The sequence below is a fragment of the Leptodactylus fuscus genome, chromosome 8, assembly GCF_031893055.1.
Source record: "Leptodactylus fuscus isolate aLepFus1 chromosome 8, aLepFus1.hap2, whole genome shotgun sequence".
NCBI classification, from domain to species: domain Eukaryota; kingdom Metazoa; phylum Chordata; class Amphibia; order Anura; family Leptodactylidae; genus Leptodactylus; species Leptodactylus fuscus.
Genome location: NC_134272.1, coordinates 54,756,867 through 54,776,930, shown reverse-complemented (window position 1 = coordinate 54,776,930; position 20,064 = coordinate 54,756,867). Strand labels below are relative to the sequence as shown.

Genomic DNA, 20,064 nt, shown 5'->3' with positions numbered 1-20,064 from the left:
TACACAAGTACTTTCCATTGCAATGGTTTACACTACACAAGTAATACGATTGGTTTAAAGAAAAAAAAACTTTAATAAATGTGCAAATAAACAGGATCATAAATTATGAGTGAACCATTATTTAAGGCACGAGAATTTATACGGGTTCCAGTCATTTCATGTCCTCTCGATGGTAAAGCAAGATACTATTTGGAAAGCCAGCTTCTTTCTTCACGTCACAGAGTCTGGAGGGAAACAAAAGGGAAAAGGTCACACTAAAGTATTTCTGTGTACATGATACGATACATGGTGATATTGCAGAGAGGTGGTGCCGAGTGGACTGCAGGCTGTTTAGGCTATGTTCACATTTGTTCTGGAGTTTACATCTCAATGTCGGTCAGAAATCGTCACGCGTGGCTCTCATCATGCGGCCGCCCTCTGACCTGGCAGTCACGTGATCCGCCGGGATCAGTGTCTTGCAAGAGCTGCTGGGTCCTACAGGACCCAAATCAGCTCTGTATACTGTGTATACAGCGTGCAGGAGGCTGTATTCCTCCTACAACTGGGGCTAAATATACCAGCCCCAGTTGCAAGGGAAATCTGCCTCTCTAACAAAGAAAAAAGTGATGAGATGTCCCCAAAGGTCTCTTATGACCTTATGGGGACACCATCTGGAAAAAATGAAAATTTTAAAATAAAAAAAAAAGTTAAATAATACGCCAATAAAACGTTGTTATTAAAGCTTATAGCACCACCCCCGACAACAACATACAAAATTAAAATTACCGTAATGGAGAGGAAAAACTATTTTATAAAGTTTTTCAGTAGCACTTTGTTATTAAATAAAAAAAAATAAAAAGAAAAGTGAAAACCACCATGGAATTAATGGTACTATATAAATAAACAATAATAATAACCAGACACAATTTCCCTCCTATTTTGCTTATATTTTCCCAGATATCAAAAAAATTAAAACATTAAAAAATAAAAACATAAAAATAAAGCCCTATGTGTCACCGAAAAAAAGACGTGGAAATTAGTTGAATGAGACGTATGAGAAAAATGTTACAGCCCTCTAAACGGCACATACAAAAGAAACCGCAAATGTGTCTGGTCCTGGACGTTAAAGCAGAATAAATTAAACCATAAGGCTGCTGTAAATATACATTTTGTCAGTTCAAACTGTGTGGATCAGATTTTTCCAAAATATACGGAGTTAACCTGAACTTCTGCAATTGAGTGAACTGCAGAGAAATCTTATCACACAAGACAACACAAACCAATGAGATTTTTTCAATGTCTTTTCATTGGTTTTGTGGTCTGTGAGAAGTTTAACCAATTGCAGAAGTTCAGGTTTTAAGATGTTTTAGCAAGGTCTTTGGGCATTTTGTGACTTCCCAGTGATCAAAATGGAAAGGTCTTCCAAAAAAAAAAAAAAAAAAAGTCCTGCTGAAGTCAGAATCTGGGGTCTTCTGTCGCATGTTTGCCTAGTCATTGGTTTAGTTTAAAGAGGATCTTTGCCGTCCTCTGGCAGCCACAGTAGTATATGCCACTAGACAGCTGACAGTGTGCTGAACTCAGCGTATTGTCAGCTTTCCCGATGTGCGCCTGGGTGTAGGAGATATAGGTGCAGTTAGCTTCACCAGCGATAACTCTCTCCCCCCCCATAGCATTGTATTGTCATGACTGAATATTGAGATCTGCGCTTCTGAGGTTGAAGGCATATCTGTGCCGAAACTAACAGCACCAATATCTCCGGCACCCAGGCCCTTACCATTAAAGCTGATCTTGTCCGCTTTACAGCAGTATATAAATCGCGGATGGCAAAGGATGTAAAAGGTGCTATTTAAAGGATAACTCATTTTATTTACTAAAGGGGGGCAGTAACTTCAAATAACTGACTCTGGTTATACCACCTAGAAAAATGGTTCTGGTATTACAAGAAAGCCACGATTGTCAGGTTTTACATGTTGCCAGTACTAGTTGTAACAGAACCTGAGACATCACTAATTAAAAACATAGTCGGGAATTTGAACGTAACATGCAACATATAAAAGCTGAGACTCTTGGCTTTCTTGTAATACCAGAACCATCTTTCTAAGTGGTATAAAACCAGAGTTACAGCCATTTGAAGTGACCATCCCCCTTTGGCAAATAATTCAGCTCTGCATATCTACAATACAACTATGTACAGACTTTCCTTATTAACAACGCAGTTGGAGGGTTGCTAGGGAGAATTTTACAGCCTGTTTTATACTAAAAAAGGAAGCTAGATAGCTTAATAAAAACATAACAAAAAGGCCAACAAACCTCCACACTCCTGGCACAACAAAAACAAAACAGCTACTCAATGCGGGTTTTAGCAGAACTGGTCTTCTCAGCCAACAATATAACTCACCCTTTGAAAGAGCTGCTGCGACAGAAATCGCGAGGCTGTCCTTCCTACGTTTTGTTGGCCTCCGGTTTTACAGTGGATGTATCCATAAAGATTTGCTGACTGGAGGGAGATGCCGGCGATCACCAAGGCCTGTATGGATGAAAGGAAATTTTTTTTTTCTTTCAGGCTGTGTTCACATTTAGTAGGAGCCTTCCCTGCAGTTGCTGCACCATTTCAATTTGGGAAAATGACATTAAATCTCACAGAACGTATTGTAGTCAACATGGTCAGACAGATACTACTGTATTGCAATGAATAGCAAAATGCCATCACTTCTATTAGTGGTTTCCTCTGGCTGCGTGTAATAGATCTAGTGCCTTCAATAGGCTCCTGGCTGTCATAGCAACCAATCGCCGCCCTCCAGTGATGTTCAGGAGGGCGGAGATTGTTAAAAAATAGCGGCGACTGTGGTGCCTGCGCAATTTAGACGCTGCGGTTACATTTGACCACAGCGTCTAAAGCAGGGGTAGGTAACCTTCGGCTGTCCAGCTGCTGTGAAACTACAACTCCCAACATGCTCCATTCACTCCCATGGGAGTTCCAAGAACAGCAGAGCAAGTATGCATGTTGGGAGTTGTAGTTTTGCAACAGCTGGGGTGCCGTACGTTCCCTACCCCTGCTCTAATGGGTAAACAGCTGCTACTGGTGCGGGCACAGATTGCTGCTGTTCGCAGCGGGTCCTGGCTGTATTATACAGCCGGCATCCACCATGTATAGAGAGAGCTCAGCTCCAGAGCTTTGTCCATATATCCCCATGCGATCCGGGATGTACTATTACACCCTGGATCGCTAAGGGGTTAATGTACCGAGACTGTAACAAGCTGTGCACCTGTGTGTCCATCATATGACTATGAACTGATTTTTATTTTCCACTAGAACAATCTGACCGACCATGGCTCTATTTATAAAGGTGTCCGAGTCAGGCTGTGTAAGAAGTAGAGTTGAAGTTGGTGGCTTGGCCTTCCATCACCACAGTCCTGCGGTTAGCCCATGCCCTATACTACCAGTGTTAGAAGCCCAACATGGTGCAGCCTCCTGACCTCGGATAATGGCCACCATAATAAAAAGACAACTGGGCTATAAACAGCTCTTCTAATAAGCATCTATTGTGTAGACCAACTTTATCAGTTCAATAAACTCCTGACACTGTTACTCCAACTGGACTCCTGCACGTCTGTCTGAACTGTAGATGAAGAAGAGAACTGGACTCAGAGGAGCCACCTACAGGAAGGAGTTGACCTATACATCATTGTCTGCAAAAGGGAAAGGGACTTTGCCATTTGGCTGCTTGGCATTTCGGAGGAGTTCCCAGTGCTAGACAATGTGTGCGGCACTTCCTTCCCGATCCTCTAGCTATATTGTCCCTAAGGGCTCGTTCACATCTGCGGCCCGGCACTCCGTACTTAGGTTTCCGTTTCCTGCCTAAAACACAGGCAGGATACGGAAACCTGCAGGAGTCTCTCTCACCCATTCATTTGAATGGGTGAGAAAGATGTCTGGCCGTGAGCGGCGGTGAGCGTTTTATGCTCTCCGCCGCGAAACCGGGTTTTATAATCCGAACACAGTCGGACATGCAGTACTCTGTGTCCGGATAAAAAAAAATCCGGTTTCGCGGCGGAGAGCCTAAAACGCTCACCGCCGCTCACGGCCGGACCCGGTCTATGGTTTCTGTCTTCTGGCATGCAGAAAACGAAACCATAGAACGGAGACATGAACGCAGGTGTGAACCCAGCGTCAGTTAGGTAACATATTTGTATTTCCTTCTATCCCCTTTTAAAAATCTTGTAGTTGTTATTCTTAATGAACTATTAAGTGGAACCCCGAACTCGGCAGATTGTACACCCTGTCAAATCCCTTCCCCTATTGAAAACTTACCAGCCATTTTAACTTCAAGGAAAATAATGTGCTGAAGAAGAACACTGTCCAGATCATGGGGCAAATGATCAACCCCAGCCAGAAGATTCGAGCTTCAACTTCTGTTGATGTAGAATTACAATGTGAAACCTGGAAAGAATAAGATGCATCATAGAATGAGATAGATATATAATAGAATGAGATGTATCATAGAATGAGATATATAATAGATAAGCTCCGCCAGCTGCACTGCCCGAGGTAGGACCAATAGTCACTCTGAGATATCATTATCATTATATGGCACTCTGCTTACTAACATTGTTGCCACACTGCATGCTTGGAGTCCATTTTGTCAGGGGGTAGGTATTTTGTAGCTTCTATGGGTTAACCACACAATACAGACTTGAAGGAAATAATAGAGCCGCTGTGTGCTCATAGGCATTATAGACTTAGGGAGTGTTCACACTACCGTCTGTGTCCGACAGGTAGCGTCCGCTCAAAATCTGGCACGGACATTAGGAGCGGACACTAGCTGTGTCCGTGACACTTGTCATTTATTTAAATGGCGATCGGGTGCGTTCTTTTGCACTCCGTGCCCTTCCTTCACTGTCCGCTTGTAAAGATGTCCGACTTTTCAAGCGGACAGAAGAACCCTGCATGTCGGGTTTTTTCTGTCCGCTTGAGAAGTCGGACATCTTCACTTGCGGACAGGGAAGGACAGGCACGGAGTGCAAAAGAACGCACCCAATCGCTATTTAAATAAATGACAAGTGTCATGGACACAGCTAGTGTCCGCTCCTAATGCCCGGGCCAGATTTTGAGTGGACGCTACCTGTCGGACACAGACAGTAGTGTGAACGCTCCGTTATCTCCACAATTCTAACCAATAGGAAGAAACACATGACCAGCCAATGGCCACCCACAAAAACCACCTACTAACTATGTACAGATATATCAAAAGTCAATATAGGGATCTCTGCCAGATATCTCTGCAGCCAAGGCTTACATCCCATATGTTTAGGCTTCTTCACAGACATAGGGAGGGTTCTTTACTGTAAGAGCATTATAGACGTCTCTGGTAGAGAATGTTGTCATGGTGAATTTAATTAAATTGTTCAAGAAAGACCTCAGTGCTTAGCACTGTTGCCTTGCAGCGCTGGAGTACTGAGTTCGAATCCTACCAAGGACAACCTCTGCAAGGAGTTTGTATGGTCTCCCGAGTTTGCGTGGATTTCTACCCACAGTCCAAAACACATACTGATAGGGAATGTAGATTGTGAGCAGTTTTGTCTTCCTCTTGATCAATACTGCATGATAATAGGCCGACTGGATGGATGTATTTGTTTAGCCTTACAAACTATATTACATAGCAGCTCCCCTGGCACTGCTATACAAGCTAGCTATTCTTCTAGCGTCATCCAAGTGCATTCAGATGCAAGCTCAGCCCCACATCAGCAGCCCACTGAATCCTGTACATAAAACCTTAACACCCCATCATGTACGCTAATCTGGTATGGTACGTGAATAGCAAACATACACAGCAAATACCTTTTTTGCTTCAAATATCCAATGACTTTTTCCATCTTCGTCAATCTGGTTCCACCAGCGTAATCCAACCAGTAGTCGACCAGTAACATTCTGATGGGAAGAACCAAAGAACTGGTTAATATCTTATCTAAGTAAGACCACTACTGTATAACTGTAGTGAGGAGGATTCATCGAGGCCGGTCTCTTGTACGCTGGCCCTGAGGACACGTGCGCCGCTGGAAAATTCAGAATAAGAAGCATCTTCTGGCAGGCTCATAGCCGGTGTAGATTTTAGGCATCGTTTACACCAGTTGTCTGGCATAAATGAAGATGGCTGATGGCCTCAACCACAATACATCCCCTTTTTGGAAAGTGACAGTGTAAAGACAGCACAAAAGTGGCATAAAGGTTTAGTGAATTTGGGCGATTTATGAACATCTACATTAGGCTTCGTGCACACGACTAAATGTGCTAGCTGAGTAGAGTCTACTGTAGTCGACAGGCTAATGGATCAGTTCTGATGGATCTGAATAGGAACTGCTCTAAAAATATCAGAACCAAAGCATGGAAGACAGACAGATAGCAAACACTATAGTGTGCTCGAAACTTGAACCCTTTAAAATCAACCCCTTTGTGGACCAATACAGTTAGGATATGCAGACTTCCTATAGATGACCCACTAACAGATAGGAAAAAGCAGCATTGTAAAAGGTGCTAATACTGTAAGTCACTAACAGCTGCAGGCAACAATGGATTAACAAGAGGTGAGCGATGAAAGCACACAGACCCCATAGACATAATGAGCAATCTCTGTGCGGTGTCCACACGAGTCATGCGAAGATAATGATACTTCAAGAACTACTTTCCTACCTGCATGATTCGTGCGGACATCTCACAGATCCCATTATAGTCTATGGGGTCCATGTGCTTTCATTGCTAACTGCTTTTTAAGGCGTTCGGTATTCCGTTCGGAGATTCCCCGAACGGAATACTGAACGCAGATGTAAACCAAGCCAGACACTGCACTACAAAGAAGAACTGAAACTGTGTAAAATACATAAATAAAGCTGGGTTGGGAAACAATTGGAAGTTTAAAAAAAAAAAAAAATCAGCTTTTTTAAACACAAAAACTATTAAATTATCACTTTAGTAATCCAGCACAATGAGCACGATAAAAAAAAATTATCTGGTTTTATTTAGCAATATCAACATAAAAGAAATGTACGACTTTCAGAATGTGACGATAAAAGAACAACAAAAACGCTCAATTCAAGACGGGCATCAAAAAATGTAATAAATCCTGGAAATTGTCACCAAACGTCAACACTTTCGGACCAGCAAGGCCTGCAAAAGGCAAGGCCCAGGCTGTCAGCGCTGGGACAGAAGACCAGTGAGAAGCTAGTTAGTGAGTTAGGTTCACCCTACTGTTATTTAATGTCCATTGCTCTTATCCGTCACAGCAGAAGGCATTAAAAGACAGATACAAATGGCAGAAGCTTTCCTTCATTGTGTTTTTTGGGATTGGGGGGGGGTTTTGTTACTTTTTCCTCCATTGCAAAAGTATGCAAACATGATGGAAGAAAGTGTCAGTCATGCTTTTTACATTATGGTCAATGGAGACGGACACAGGGGGCCCCGTCCGAGTCTGTTGCTCTACTATTGTTAATATCCGTTGTTCTCATCTTGTGATGGATGATAGCAACAGTCTGTAATAATGGTACTGTGAATATATCCTTATTTATTTATTCAGACAATTTGCAGGATTTAATAGATTTTTTTTAAAATAAGTCAGACAACACTTTTATAGGGGATGTGGCGGCACAAATGTACAACCTGGTAAAGTGTAAATCTGCTGGGGGCAGTGAAAAAAAAAATAGCAAAAAAAAAAAAAAACATACTCACCTGTCCCAGTTGCTCCATTGTTGTCCCACGCCTCCCGATTCTCTTGCTCTTCCGGCGTTATGCTGAAGGCGCTGATTGGCCTCAGCAGTCACGTGACCGCCTCAGGAAGAGGACTGGTGATGTCACAGGTAGGGACATTCAGGCCCTTCGCTGTTTGTCACGTGACCGCTGATGCCAATCAGCTGCTTCAGCACAATGCCAGAAGAGACCCGCCGGAGCAGAAGAATCGGGAGGAGCAGGAGGACACTGGAACAATGGGTACAGGAGAGTATGCACTTTTAAAAAAAAAATTAATTATTTTATAAGTATATTAGGCACCAAAATGAACAGCGTTGTTTGCTTGGGAATGGTGGGAGCTAGAGAAAGAATTCCCACTGTGCCAGAATCAGAGGAGTGGCACCTACTAAATGGTGTAACTGAAGTTGGTGGCGGTGCGTCCTCTTTATGTGACTTTTATACACTCACCGGCCACTTTATTAGGTACACCTGTCCAACTGCTCGTTAACACTTAATTTCTAATCAGCCAATCACATGGCGGCAACTCAGTGCATTTAGGCATGTAGACATGGTCAAGACAATCTCCTGCAGTTCAAACCGAGCATCAGTATGGGGAAGAAAGGTGATTTGAGTGCCTTTGAACGTGGCATGGTTGTTGGTGCCAGAAGGGCTGGTCTGAGTATTTCAGAAACTGCTGATCTACTGGGATTTTCACGCACAACCATCACTAGGGTTTACAGAGAATGGTCCGAAAAAGAAAAAACATCCAGTGAGCAGCGGTTCTGTGGGCGGAAATGCGTTGTTGATGCCAGAGGTCAGAGGAGAATGGCCAGACTGGTTCGAGCTGATAGAAAGGCAACAGTGACTCAAATAGCCACCCGTTACAACCAAGGTAGCCAGAAGAGCATCTCTGAACGCACAGTACGTCGAACTTTGAGGCAGATGGGCTACAGCAGCAGAAGACCACACCGGGTGCCACTCCTTTCAGCTAAGAACAGGAAACTGAGGCTACAATTTGCACAAGCTCATCGAAATTGGACAATTGAAGATTGGAAAAACGTTGCCTGGTCTGATGAGTCTCGATTTCTGCTGCGACATTCGGATGGTAGGGTCAGAATTTGGCGTCAACAACATGAAAGCATGGATCCATCCTGCCTTGTATCAACGGTTCAGGCTGGTGGTGGTGTCATGGTGTGGGGAATATTTTCTTGGCACTCTTTGGGCCCCTTGGTACCAATTGAGCATCGTTGCAACGCCAAAGCCTACCTGAGTATTGTTGCTGACTATGTCCATCCCTTTATTACCACAATGTACCCAACATCTGATGGCTACTTTCAGCAGGATAATGCGCCATATCATAAAGCTGGAATCATCTCAGACTGGTTTCTTGAACATGACAATGAGTTCACTGTACTCCAATGGCCTCCACAGTCACCAGATCTCAATCCAATAGAGCATCTTTGGGATGTGGTGGAACGGGAGATTCGCATCATGGATGTGCAGCCGACAAATCTGCGGCAACTGTGTGATGCCATCATGTCAATATGGACCAAAATCTCTGAGGAATGCTTCCAGCACCTTGTTGAATCTATGCCACAAAGAATTGAGGCAGTTCTGAAGGCAAAAGGGGGTCCAACCCGTTACTAGCATGGTGTACCTAATAAAGTGGCCGGTGAGTGTATAGTATTACAGACACAACCATTTATTACAGGACAAATAAAGCCGTAATTAATGGAGGGACCCAGTTAGTACAGTGACAGAAATGTTAAGGAAAAACACAATTGTTAAAATAATGACAGAAGCTTACCTTGACAGACCAAAAGTCAAAGGACAGAAGAAGCAGGATAGTGACAAAACACGTGACAAAGCTTTTGCTGAACCAGTCACAGAACAAATAAGCAACAATAGCACCAATTCGAAAAAATAGATGAAAAAACGTGGCCAGGGGATGCCTATGGAAACAACCCAGAACACTTAGAGTATACAGTATACGGAAGACATCAGTGCACTGACAACACAGTTCTATCAGTCCTTGTCCATACTGAAGAGTCTTACAGACATACAATAAGGTCAAGTTTATATATGGATCCTATGTGGAAGAAAACACAGCGTAAACAGTCAATACATCAGAATTCCCTGCCCCCCCCCCCCAATTCATTTTTCCTGTGTAAAGTTTTTTTTTCATTTATTTATCCAAATACTTTTGTTCTATTTTAGTGATACACAGTGTTAGATTTCTGTCATTTTTAGTATTTTATTCTATTTGATTTAACCACTTCTGAACCAGGCCGCTTATCCTTGTTCAGAACTATACACATTTTTAGGTTTTTGGCTGCGTGCTGAGTTTTGAGGGCTTGAACATTGTTTTTCGTTTAGATTATTCAAATAATTTTTGTTGGTTTTTTTTTTGGTGATGCATAGAGCTTATTTTCATGGTATTTTTATTTTTGCACGCTTTTCTTTTTTTTTTTTTTAATCTTTTTCATATATCTGGGAAGACGTAAACTAAAAAAATAGCACAAAGTGAGTCTAAAAAAATGTTTTCTCTCCGTAAGAGAAATCTTTATGAAGGTGACTTATACTGTTGTGTTGCCAAAAGCAGGACTAGAACCTGTGATATGGGCAGAGTATTGAAGTTTCTTTTTTTTTTTTTTACCTTTTTAATTTTTTAGTAGTCTTTTTATTCACTTTTTGACCTTTTGGGGGTGGTGTCATTTAAAAATAGCAAAAAGAAGTAGATTTTTCCTGTAATTGGGGCTGACACAAGGCGTTACACAAGGAGTGCAGCCTCCTTGTACTTGATGAGTCTTCTCTTCATGTATTTCCATCTCAGACATGGTTGGCAAGGGAATACCCCTTTAAGTATGTTTTTTGTCTTAAAGGGGTATTCTCTATACATGCCAGTGGGAGGGTGGCTATAAAGATTCCACGACATTCCAGCTATAAAGGCAGACATTGGAGCAGTTGACATGCCCTTTGCTGCTTCTTTGTAAGTTTTAGTGTTACGTGGCTGTTACAAGTTGTTTGATCCTTGGATGGATTGCGCATGATTTTTCCTGTTCACGTAACCTCTGGAAGCTACAGTAAATCGGAAAAGCAGACAAACTGCAAAAGATGTGTGAACATGCCCTAAGTCCTGGACTCCTGCACATTGTCATACAGCTGTATTTACCCTACCTGATTTTCGCTTTCCTTAATGCAAGTTCTTCTTCGTTTCCTATATCCAGAGAGACATCTTCAGTGTCATCTACAGGAACCTGAAAAATAACAATGTCCAGTCACTACATAAAGAAATATAGTGTAAGGGCCTGAACCAGTCACTGGCAGTGTCCTGGCTCATCATTGATAAATCTGCTATAAACACCACATGTAATACTGCAATGTCCACCAGCCCATCACTAATAGTTTCATCTCTGCTAATGCTGATAGGCAGAGACGATACAAAAATAAAGAAAACCTTCCCTGTGTGAACAGACTCTAGTAACGAAGCGGAACGGAATAAACCATTGCAGGTAAATGGGGGGGGGGGGGGGCTGCAGGGATTATCACGACACGAGCCCATCTCGTGCTGTACGGGCCTTGTGACCTTCTACTTCATACTATTACGACCTCCTTAGGTTCCCATGTTCCTCACTATGACTCCCCTTTATCCCTCTCCCCTTTTCCGGGCGTGCTGTCTCATGAATTCGGGTGAGGGCACTGATATCCAACATTACCTGCTTCATCCTCTCTGCAATGACGATGGCCATTCACACGTCTACTCCTCTGTTACTATGGGGGTGTGGGCGGGCACTATTGCTAGGGGATATCTGTCCTCTGATTGGAGAAGGTATGACTGGTCTTCTATGATTGGTGGATTCTCTGAGATCTGTTGATAGTAGCGGCGGCCATATTTGTAGTGGGCAATGTGAACATTTGGAAGAAAAACTCGACAATTACCGCAAACAATATGCTGGGACGTGTAGATCTGCTACAAGCCACCTACTGTAGCTCCATATTGCTTCTTGCAGAAAGTGGAGATACAGTCATAATGCAATACACTTTAATTACTACAGGAGGCTACAACTCCGAGCATGCACTGACTGAAAAGCATATTGGGAGTTTAAAGGGATTCTACTACCATTAAAAATATTTGTTTCTGCTTAAAACGTCGGAATAGCCTTTAGAAAGGCTATTCGTCTCCTACCTTGATCAGTCGTCTCCGGCCCGCCGTTTGGTAGAAATGCCGGTTTTTACCGGTATGCAAATAAGTTCTCTCGCAGCACTGGGGGCGGGCCCTAGCGCTCAAACAGCACTGGGGGCGTCCCCAATGCTGCGAGAGAACCCTCTCCATCGTCTTCTTCCGCTGCAGGTTTCCGACTTCTAGGCCGCTGTTTTTTCTGCTTTAGACGTCGGAATAGCCTTTAGAAAGGCTATTCGTCTCTTACCTTTAGACGTGGTCTCCGCTGCACCGTTCCTTAGAAATACCGGTTTTTACCGGTATGCTAATGAGTTCTCCGCAGCAATGAGGGTGGGCCCCAGCGAGACCCTCTCTCCAGCGACACCTTTTTCTTCACCTGCATCCTCCCTTTTCTGTTGTCTTCCTTCTTCGTCAGCTCTGACACCTGTGCAGTCGGCTCTGCCAGCGAGACAGCGCATGCTGGCCAGCGGCCATATTTTCGAGGCCGCAAGGCAAGACTGCGCAGGCGTCAGAGCTGACGAAGAAGGAAGACGACAGAGAAGGGGAGGATGCAGGTGAAGAAGAAGGCGTTGCTGGAGAGAGGGTCTCGGGCAGCATTGGGGACGCCCACATCGCCATTTGAGCGCTGAGGCCCGCCCTCATTGCTGCGGAGAACTCATTAGCATATCGGTAAAAAACGGTATTTCTAAGGAACCGTGTGGCGGAGACCACGTCTAAAGGTAAGGGACTAGAGATGAGCGAGTACTGTTCGGATCAGCCGATCCGAACAGCACGCTCCACAGAAATGAATGGATGCACCTGGTACTTCCGGTTTGACGGCGGCCGGCCGCTTAACCCCCCGCGTGCCGGCTACGTCCATTCATTTCTATGCGAGCGTGCTGTTCGGATCGGCTGATCCGAACAGTACTCGCTCATCTCTATAAGGGATGAATAGCCTTTCTAAAGGCTATACCGACGTCTAAAGCAGAAAAAAACAGCGTTTTGGTGGTAGAATCCCTTTAAGTTGGACAACTTGCAGAATTTGTGGCTACAATACCTTTTTTCCCCACTGTATGGGGGACTATATGACCTGATTCTGCTTTGGTTGGGCAGCCTGACTATTTTCTAACCAATCATACCCTTTCCTCAAATGTTTCATCTATATACCCTCTGACATAATTCACTGATTTTATATACAGTGAATTTGCAGCTGATTTTACAGTGGATTTCATCCTAAAATCAGCAGTAGATTCTACCCTCATTGTTTTTAATGTGAGGCAGAAATTGGAGCAGGACATTGAAAAACTAAGCGTCCTGCTCACTCTTGCCTTGGATTCTGCAGCTGATTTAGACACGTAGGCCACGGCTCGAGACGCCCCACTGATTAGACCCAGTCGTTTCAGGCCTAGTCAGTGGTGGAAAGCCGTAAGGGCCTGCTGATGCTCTGAATGCTCTGCCTCCACTACCATGAGCCAGTGACAGAAAATAAAGACAAATCCGAAAGTGGGCTGGGGAGAATGGAGAGTGGGAAGGGACAAGGACTAGTCAGTGACTTTATTAGAATGGTGTAGGGAACACTAGTCTTAATAAATTCCCCCCAGTGTGCCACAAAGTTGTATAAAGGATGGAAATTCAACTTCGTGGGTGCAAAATACAAGGCAAAGGACAAAATGTGTCACTACATGAAATATGTATGCTGGTGCCATAATGTAGTAATTTAGTTTGTAGAAAGTACAAATAGCCACTAGATGTCAGTGTACACATTGCTTCATGACTTGATGTCCATATTTTACTCTTAAAAAAATTTATAGGTAGGAAAACCCCTTTTAATCTACAGACTACTTATAATGATATAGTATGACAAAGACTGATACTCACTTTAATAATCCCCTGACTAATATCCTTACTATTGCCAACACTATCCTTGTTCCCCAACGGTCTTTATTTACCGTCTCAACATGGGGAGGTGTCTCCTTGTGCTGCAGCCAGGTGAACAGAGACGGTTAGGGGACCAGTCAGTGTCAGACCCAGAGTGCATCGATAACGCCTTCAGGTCATGTCCAAACAGGACATAAGGCAGAAATTCCCGTGTGTTCCTCTACAAACCGCAGAAGCAGAAACTACCCAAAATCAGGTGATGTTTTTTGTTGTGGTTCACCTTGCATTACAAAGGGTAAAACCCACGGGTAAAGCCCACAACAATAATTGATATCCTGCGAGTTGAAGGCTGTTGCAGATTTTGCTGCACTTTTTTGAGCCAAAGCCTAGAATGGCTAAACCAGTAATGGGATATATACTGTATATATATATATATATATATATATATATATATATATATATATATATATAGCTCTTACACTTCTACCTTCTGCTCAATCCACACGTGGCGGTGGTCAAAATATCTCAGCAAGATCTGCAACAGTAAGGGAGCCTTCACACGGAGTAAACGCGCATGTATTTTTGCATTGATTTCAATGATAATTTTTACATGTGTAAAAATACGCCTGTAAAATGTCATTGAAGTTAATGGGAGTCTTATTTTTACACGTGTGGTTTGCAAAAATACACGTGCGTTTACTCCGTGTGAAGGCTCCCTAAAGCTATGTTTCCGCAACGTGGGGCCTTTGCATGCAACATTAATATTTTTGCATTGCATATTTGTGGCAGGATATGGATGAGATTTGTCCATATCTCACCTACAGATACTGTAGATCGCACCATGTGGTTCTTGGATAGGTCTCAGATGTCACCATATTGTAGTGTAGAGTTTCTCCATAATGTATTCCACAGAATACATTATGGATATTATGGATAACTGTATATATCTATGAGAGAAATCCTCTGTATGCAGAAGTTTACCCTCTATATGCACCAGAACATACATGTACATTCGTGGTTACGTGGAGAGGTATAGCTCCCACTTGGCAGCTGAGTGGGTGCCATAGCCATTTTACACAGCAAGGACCCAGCAGCAGGGTCCGTGATCAAAAACAGCACTGATCAATAACTGAACATTAACCTCTCAGATGCCGCAGTGTTATGAAAAGACATCTTGCACAGCTTCTTAAATGGTACCATTAGGAAGTACAGTTTATCCCATAAAAAACAAGTCTGGCTCTGTGAACTGAAAAATAAAAAATTATATCTTGAAAGGGAGGGAGTGAAAACATAAAAGTAGAAACATACAGATTTAAAAGTTGCAGCGTACTTTGGACCGGTTAGCACTGGAAAATGGCTCTGATTTTGAGCTGGATTCCTCCTTTAAATCAGCTTCAAATTCCTCCCTGATTGTACCTTCCATTGTATAGAAACTCATGAAGAACCGATAGGAAGTATATTGAAAAACTGTATAATTTTTTTGTTATGCAAAAAATAACATATTTGCTGAAACTAGACAACCCATTTAAAGACTACTACATTTATAGTTTGGGCTTGTAGTCCCAATGTGGTGCTGTATTTCAGATATTGCTATATCCATGAGCCTTTAGGCTAGGTTCACACCTGTGTTGGAGACTCGCCGCAGATTTCGCTGACAGTTGGCAAAGAGAAAAGTCCTGTATAGAGGATATTTCTCTCCCCTGGTTTCAGGACAGTCTATGGAGTCTGTGCTGTTTAAGGCTGCTTTCACACAGAGTTAACGCTCCGCTCATTCTGACACGTAAACACGTTCAGAGTGAGCGGCGTAAAACAGAATTCCATTGAGTTCAATGGGTTCGGTCTTATGCACGCTACCCATTAAACTCAATGGGAGGCTTTTTTCCCTATTGCTTTCAATGTGACTTCAATGGGTAGCGCACGTAAGACCGAACCTATTGAACTCTGAACGTGTTTACGTGTCAGAATAAGCGGAGCGTTAACTCCGTGTGAAAGCAGCCTTAGAGGACAGGCTCTCCTTCCCTCAAGTCCCCTGGTGGACCCGAACAAAGGAGAGCTTGGTGCAAGTGTGAAACTAGCCTAAGGGCTCATTCACATCTGCGCCCGATCTCTGTTTATACAAGTTTCTGTTTCCTGACCGAAACTGGGCAGGAAACGGAAACTTGCAGTCAGTTTTCAAACCCATTCATTTGAATGGGATTGAAAAGTGTCCAGTTGTGAGCGCCGGTGAGCGTTTTATGATCTCTGTGGCAAAACCGTTTTTTTTAACTGGACACAAAGTCAGACATGCAGGACTTTGTGTCTGGTTTAAAAAAAAAAAACAACAGTTTTGCCGCGGAGATCATAAAACGCTCACCGGCGCTCACGGCCGGACCTGGTCTGACAGTAGAAGACCTAAGTATGGAGACTGCACGCTGGTGTGAACCCAGCGTTAGTTGTTAACGTAGAATTGTGCAATATCGAGGGAGAGTGTGTGTGGTTAATGCCAAGAGCTTAGCTGTGTACTAAGTCTCTGCCGCACAACCACCATATAGAGAAGCCATCTTTGCAGCCAGTGAATCTCTGCTCCACATAGACTGCACTATTAGGGACAGGAAATGCTCATGTAAACAGATTTTTGGTGCTTTTCTTCCAAACTGACCCTAACCCCGTGTTTGAATTCTCCCTTTGCACTTGGCAATGCTTATCCTTATATCCTCCAAGGACCTATGAACTTGATAAATTACGTACATTTTATGCAGCACAAATAAAGGTCTTTTATTTCCCGTGATATTTTACATTTGCAAGCTGTCATGTGCACATAATGTAAGAAATTCATCAGCAGATAGCAAAGTAAAGGGGAAGCCTCTGTTTTGGACACTTTAGTAATGATTTATTTCACATCATAGTAACTTTTGGAAGTCATGACTACATTTTCAGTACCTACTGTCCATGCTCTCTGTTTGTATGAAAATCGCTCTGTGATCTCAGGTAAATGTAGGCAAGTTCAAGATGGGTTTACAATTACTAGATGAGCTTGGGTGCCTTTCTTGAAATTAAGATTATTATGGGTTATTGGAGCTAGACATTTTTGGGATAGGATATTGATCTAGGGAGGTAAATCCAACGGCCATATTTGGAGTTTTCTTTCATAGAACAATTAGCATCCACCTCATGGGTTTTTAATGCCTTCCTCTGGATCAACTTTGTAGGGTTATAGGTTGGACATGCTGTGCATGCTGGCTCTAAACTGTTACTGTTTGTATTTACATTTCTGACCTTTGGCTTTTCTTTTGACTACTTTCCTGGATTTTGATTCTGTACTGTACAGCACTGCTCAACTGGTTCCAACCCCTTTGGCTAGTTGATCTCCCATTTGTTGTTGTTTGTCTTTGTCTGCATTCTGTGTTATCTATATCTGCTGCACGGTTGTCCTCTTCCGCCTAGGGCAGGTAGACAAGTAGGCAGGGACAGTGGGCGGGTTCAGCTTAATACTCACTGTCATATCATTCCCTTCCTCCTATGTTTCACCAATAGCTACTGGGGAACTGCTAAACAGGCAATTCCCTTACACAGCCCCAATCAAGTTCTAAAGTAATTCAAGCTGTCCTGCAGGCTCAGGGTGCATCAGTGTCAGTGTGAACTATCCGTCGACATTGAATGAAATGAAAAGCTATGAGATCAAGGAGGACCCCACTGCTGAGACACAGACATAAAAAAGCTATACTGTATTTTGCCAAAATATATAAGTGAGTAATCCAAAATCCTTCTGGGAAAACATCTTGTGGACAGATGAGACCTTTAGAGCTTTTGTTAAAGGGGCTCTATATCTCAGGCCATTTTTTTTTAAGCAATGTCAGTTCACGAGTGCTGGAGGAGGACGGGACCCGAGGACATTGGAGGAAGAGGAGGCTGCGATGAAGAAGACGGCGCACCCTGAATGCCCGCCCAGCATGCACGTTCGGTAAGTTTATCACATTCTGTTTTAGGGTTTTATTTTAAAACGGGGGGGTAGTTTAATATAACTTTTACGGTGCCTGAATAGCCTTTTTAAAGGCTATTCACACATATGTGGGGCTCTATCAGCATAATTTTGCTGATAGAGCCCCTTTAAAGCACTGACTGAGGCCTTCAAGAAAATAACACAGTACCAACAGTCAAATATGGTGGAGGTTCAATGATATTTTCTTGGTTGTTTTGCTACCTCTGGCACTGGGTACCTTGTACAAGTACAAGTCGCCATGAAATCTGAAGATTACCAAAGGATTTTAGTCTCAATGTAGGGCCCAGTGTGAAAGCTGGGTTTGTGTCCTAGGTCATGGGTTTTTCAGCAAGACTATAACCCTAAACATACTTCAAAAAGCACCTAGAAATGGATGGAAACAAAGAGCCAGAGAGTTCTGAAGTGGCCAGGAATGAGGCTAGATATAAATCCCATTGAACACATGTGGGATCTTAAAATTGCTGTTGGGAGAAGGCACCCTTCAAATATGAGAGACCTGGAGCTGTTTGCAAAAGGAGAGTGGTGTAAAAAGCTTGTTGATGGTTAATAGGAAGCAATTGGTGTCAGATATTTTTTTTCCAAAGGGTATGCAACTAAATATTAAATTGGGGTGCCAGTAATTTTGTCTGGTCTATTTTTCGACTTACGCTTGAAATGATAGCATTTTTGACTTTTATCCTCTCTGTGTCCTTCCAATACAAACAAAGGAAATACACTAAGTGTAATTTCAATAATTTGGGGGGGAGAAATATTTCATTTTCTGGAAAAAATTCAGGGGAGCCAACATGGCCATGACTGTATTACAGTATGTGCCAATTTAGCAAAGTTATTTCTAATGAAAAATGTATGAAACAAATGACAAAATGAGACTTAGGCCCGGCCTAAGTCTCATTTTGCCGCAAGGCGAAAACTTTTTAGAGTTCCTGCAAATTGGTTGGGATTCCAGCAAAAAGACCGCAAAGGATGCATCTAGGAACATACTGTATTTGTGAAAAGTGTTGCAGGAAAAACCGGGACGTGTACCCACCCTGGTTTTCCCCATAGCGCTCAGGTTCCAGACCAAAAAACCCTGTGTGAACTTACCCTTATGCTGCAACCCTCTACATGGGGGTCTCAGCCTTAAATGGGTTTTTCGACCTAAAAGCAATTTCCTATCCACAGGTTATGTGATACCTATCTAATTGCTGGGGGTACGACTGCTGGACCTCCAAAAATCATGAGATCGGAGTCCATGAGTGTGAATGGAGAGATCACTCATTGCACTCACATACATCCTGTAGATAGGGGATAATTGTTCTTAGTAGGAAAAACCCTTTAACCGAAAAAATGCAGTTGTAGTTAACATTCATGTTTATTTTTACAGCCAGCTAACTTCTGTAATACTCAATGCTAAGGCTGTAAAACAAGATACATAAGATTATATATATATATACAGTCCTATGAAAAAGTTTGGGCACCCCTATTAATCTTAATCATTTTTAGTTCTAAATATTTTGGTGTTTATAACAGCCATTTCAGTTTGATATATCTAATAACTGATGGACACAGTAATATTTCAGGATTGAAATGAGGTTTATTGTACTAACAGAAAATGTGCAATATGCATTAAACCAAAATTTGACCGGTGCAAAAGTATGGGCACCTCAACAGAAAAGTGACATTAATATTTAGTAGATCCTCCTTTTGCAAAGATAACAGCCTCTAGTCGCTTCCTGTAGCTTTTAATCAGTTCCTGGATCCTGGATAAAGGTATTTTGGACAAACAATTCAAGTTCAGTTAAGTTAGATGGTCGCCGAGCATGGACAGCCCGCTTCAAATCATCCCACAGATGTTCAATGATATTCAGGTCTGGGGACTGGGATGGCCATTCCAGAACATTGTAATTGTTCCTCTGCATGAATGCCTGAGGATTTGGAGCGGTGTTTTGGATCATTGTCTTGCTGAAATATCCATCCCCGGCGTAACTTCAACTTCGTCACTGATTCTTGAACATTATTCTCAAGAATCTGCTGATACTGAGTGGAATCCATGCGACTCTCAACTTTAACAAGATTCCCGATGCCGGCATTGGCCACACAGCCCCAAAGCATGATGGAACCTCCACCAAATTTTACAGTGGGTAACATGTGTTTTTCTTGGAATGCTGTTTCTTTTTGGACGCCATGCATAACGCCTTTTTTTTTTTATAACCAAACAACTCAATTTTTGTTTCCAAAATGAAGCTGCCTTGTCCAAATGTGCTTTTTTATACCTCAGGCAACTCTATTTGTGGCGAACGTGCAGAAACGGCTTCTTTCTCATCACTCTCCCATACAGCTTCTATTAGTGCAAAGTGTGCTGTATAGTTGACC

General features: G+C 42.7%; 1 protein-coding gene across 1 annotated transcript; it reads right to left on the bottom strand.

The window, feature by feature from the left end:
- Positions 1–53: 53 nt before the first annotated feature.
- Positions 54–11,475, bottom strand: TVP23A (trans-golgi network vesicle protein 23 homolog A). Its single transcript, XM_075285957.1, has 7 exons — positions 11,413–11,475; positions 10,874–10,953; positions 9,504–9,648; positions 5,819–5,908; positions 4,292–4,420; positions 2,378–2,506; positions 54–224 (listed from the first exon to the last, which is right to left on the bottom strand). Exons 1-7 carry the CDS (start codon positions 11,443–11,445, stop codon positions 216–218), a joined length of 615 nt encoding a protein of 204 aa, XP_075142058.1. The 5' UTR covers positions 11,446–11,475; the 3' UTR covers positions 54–215.
- Positions 11,476–20,064: the final 8,589 nt, after the last annotated feature.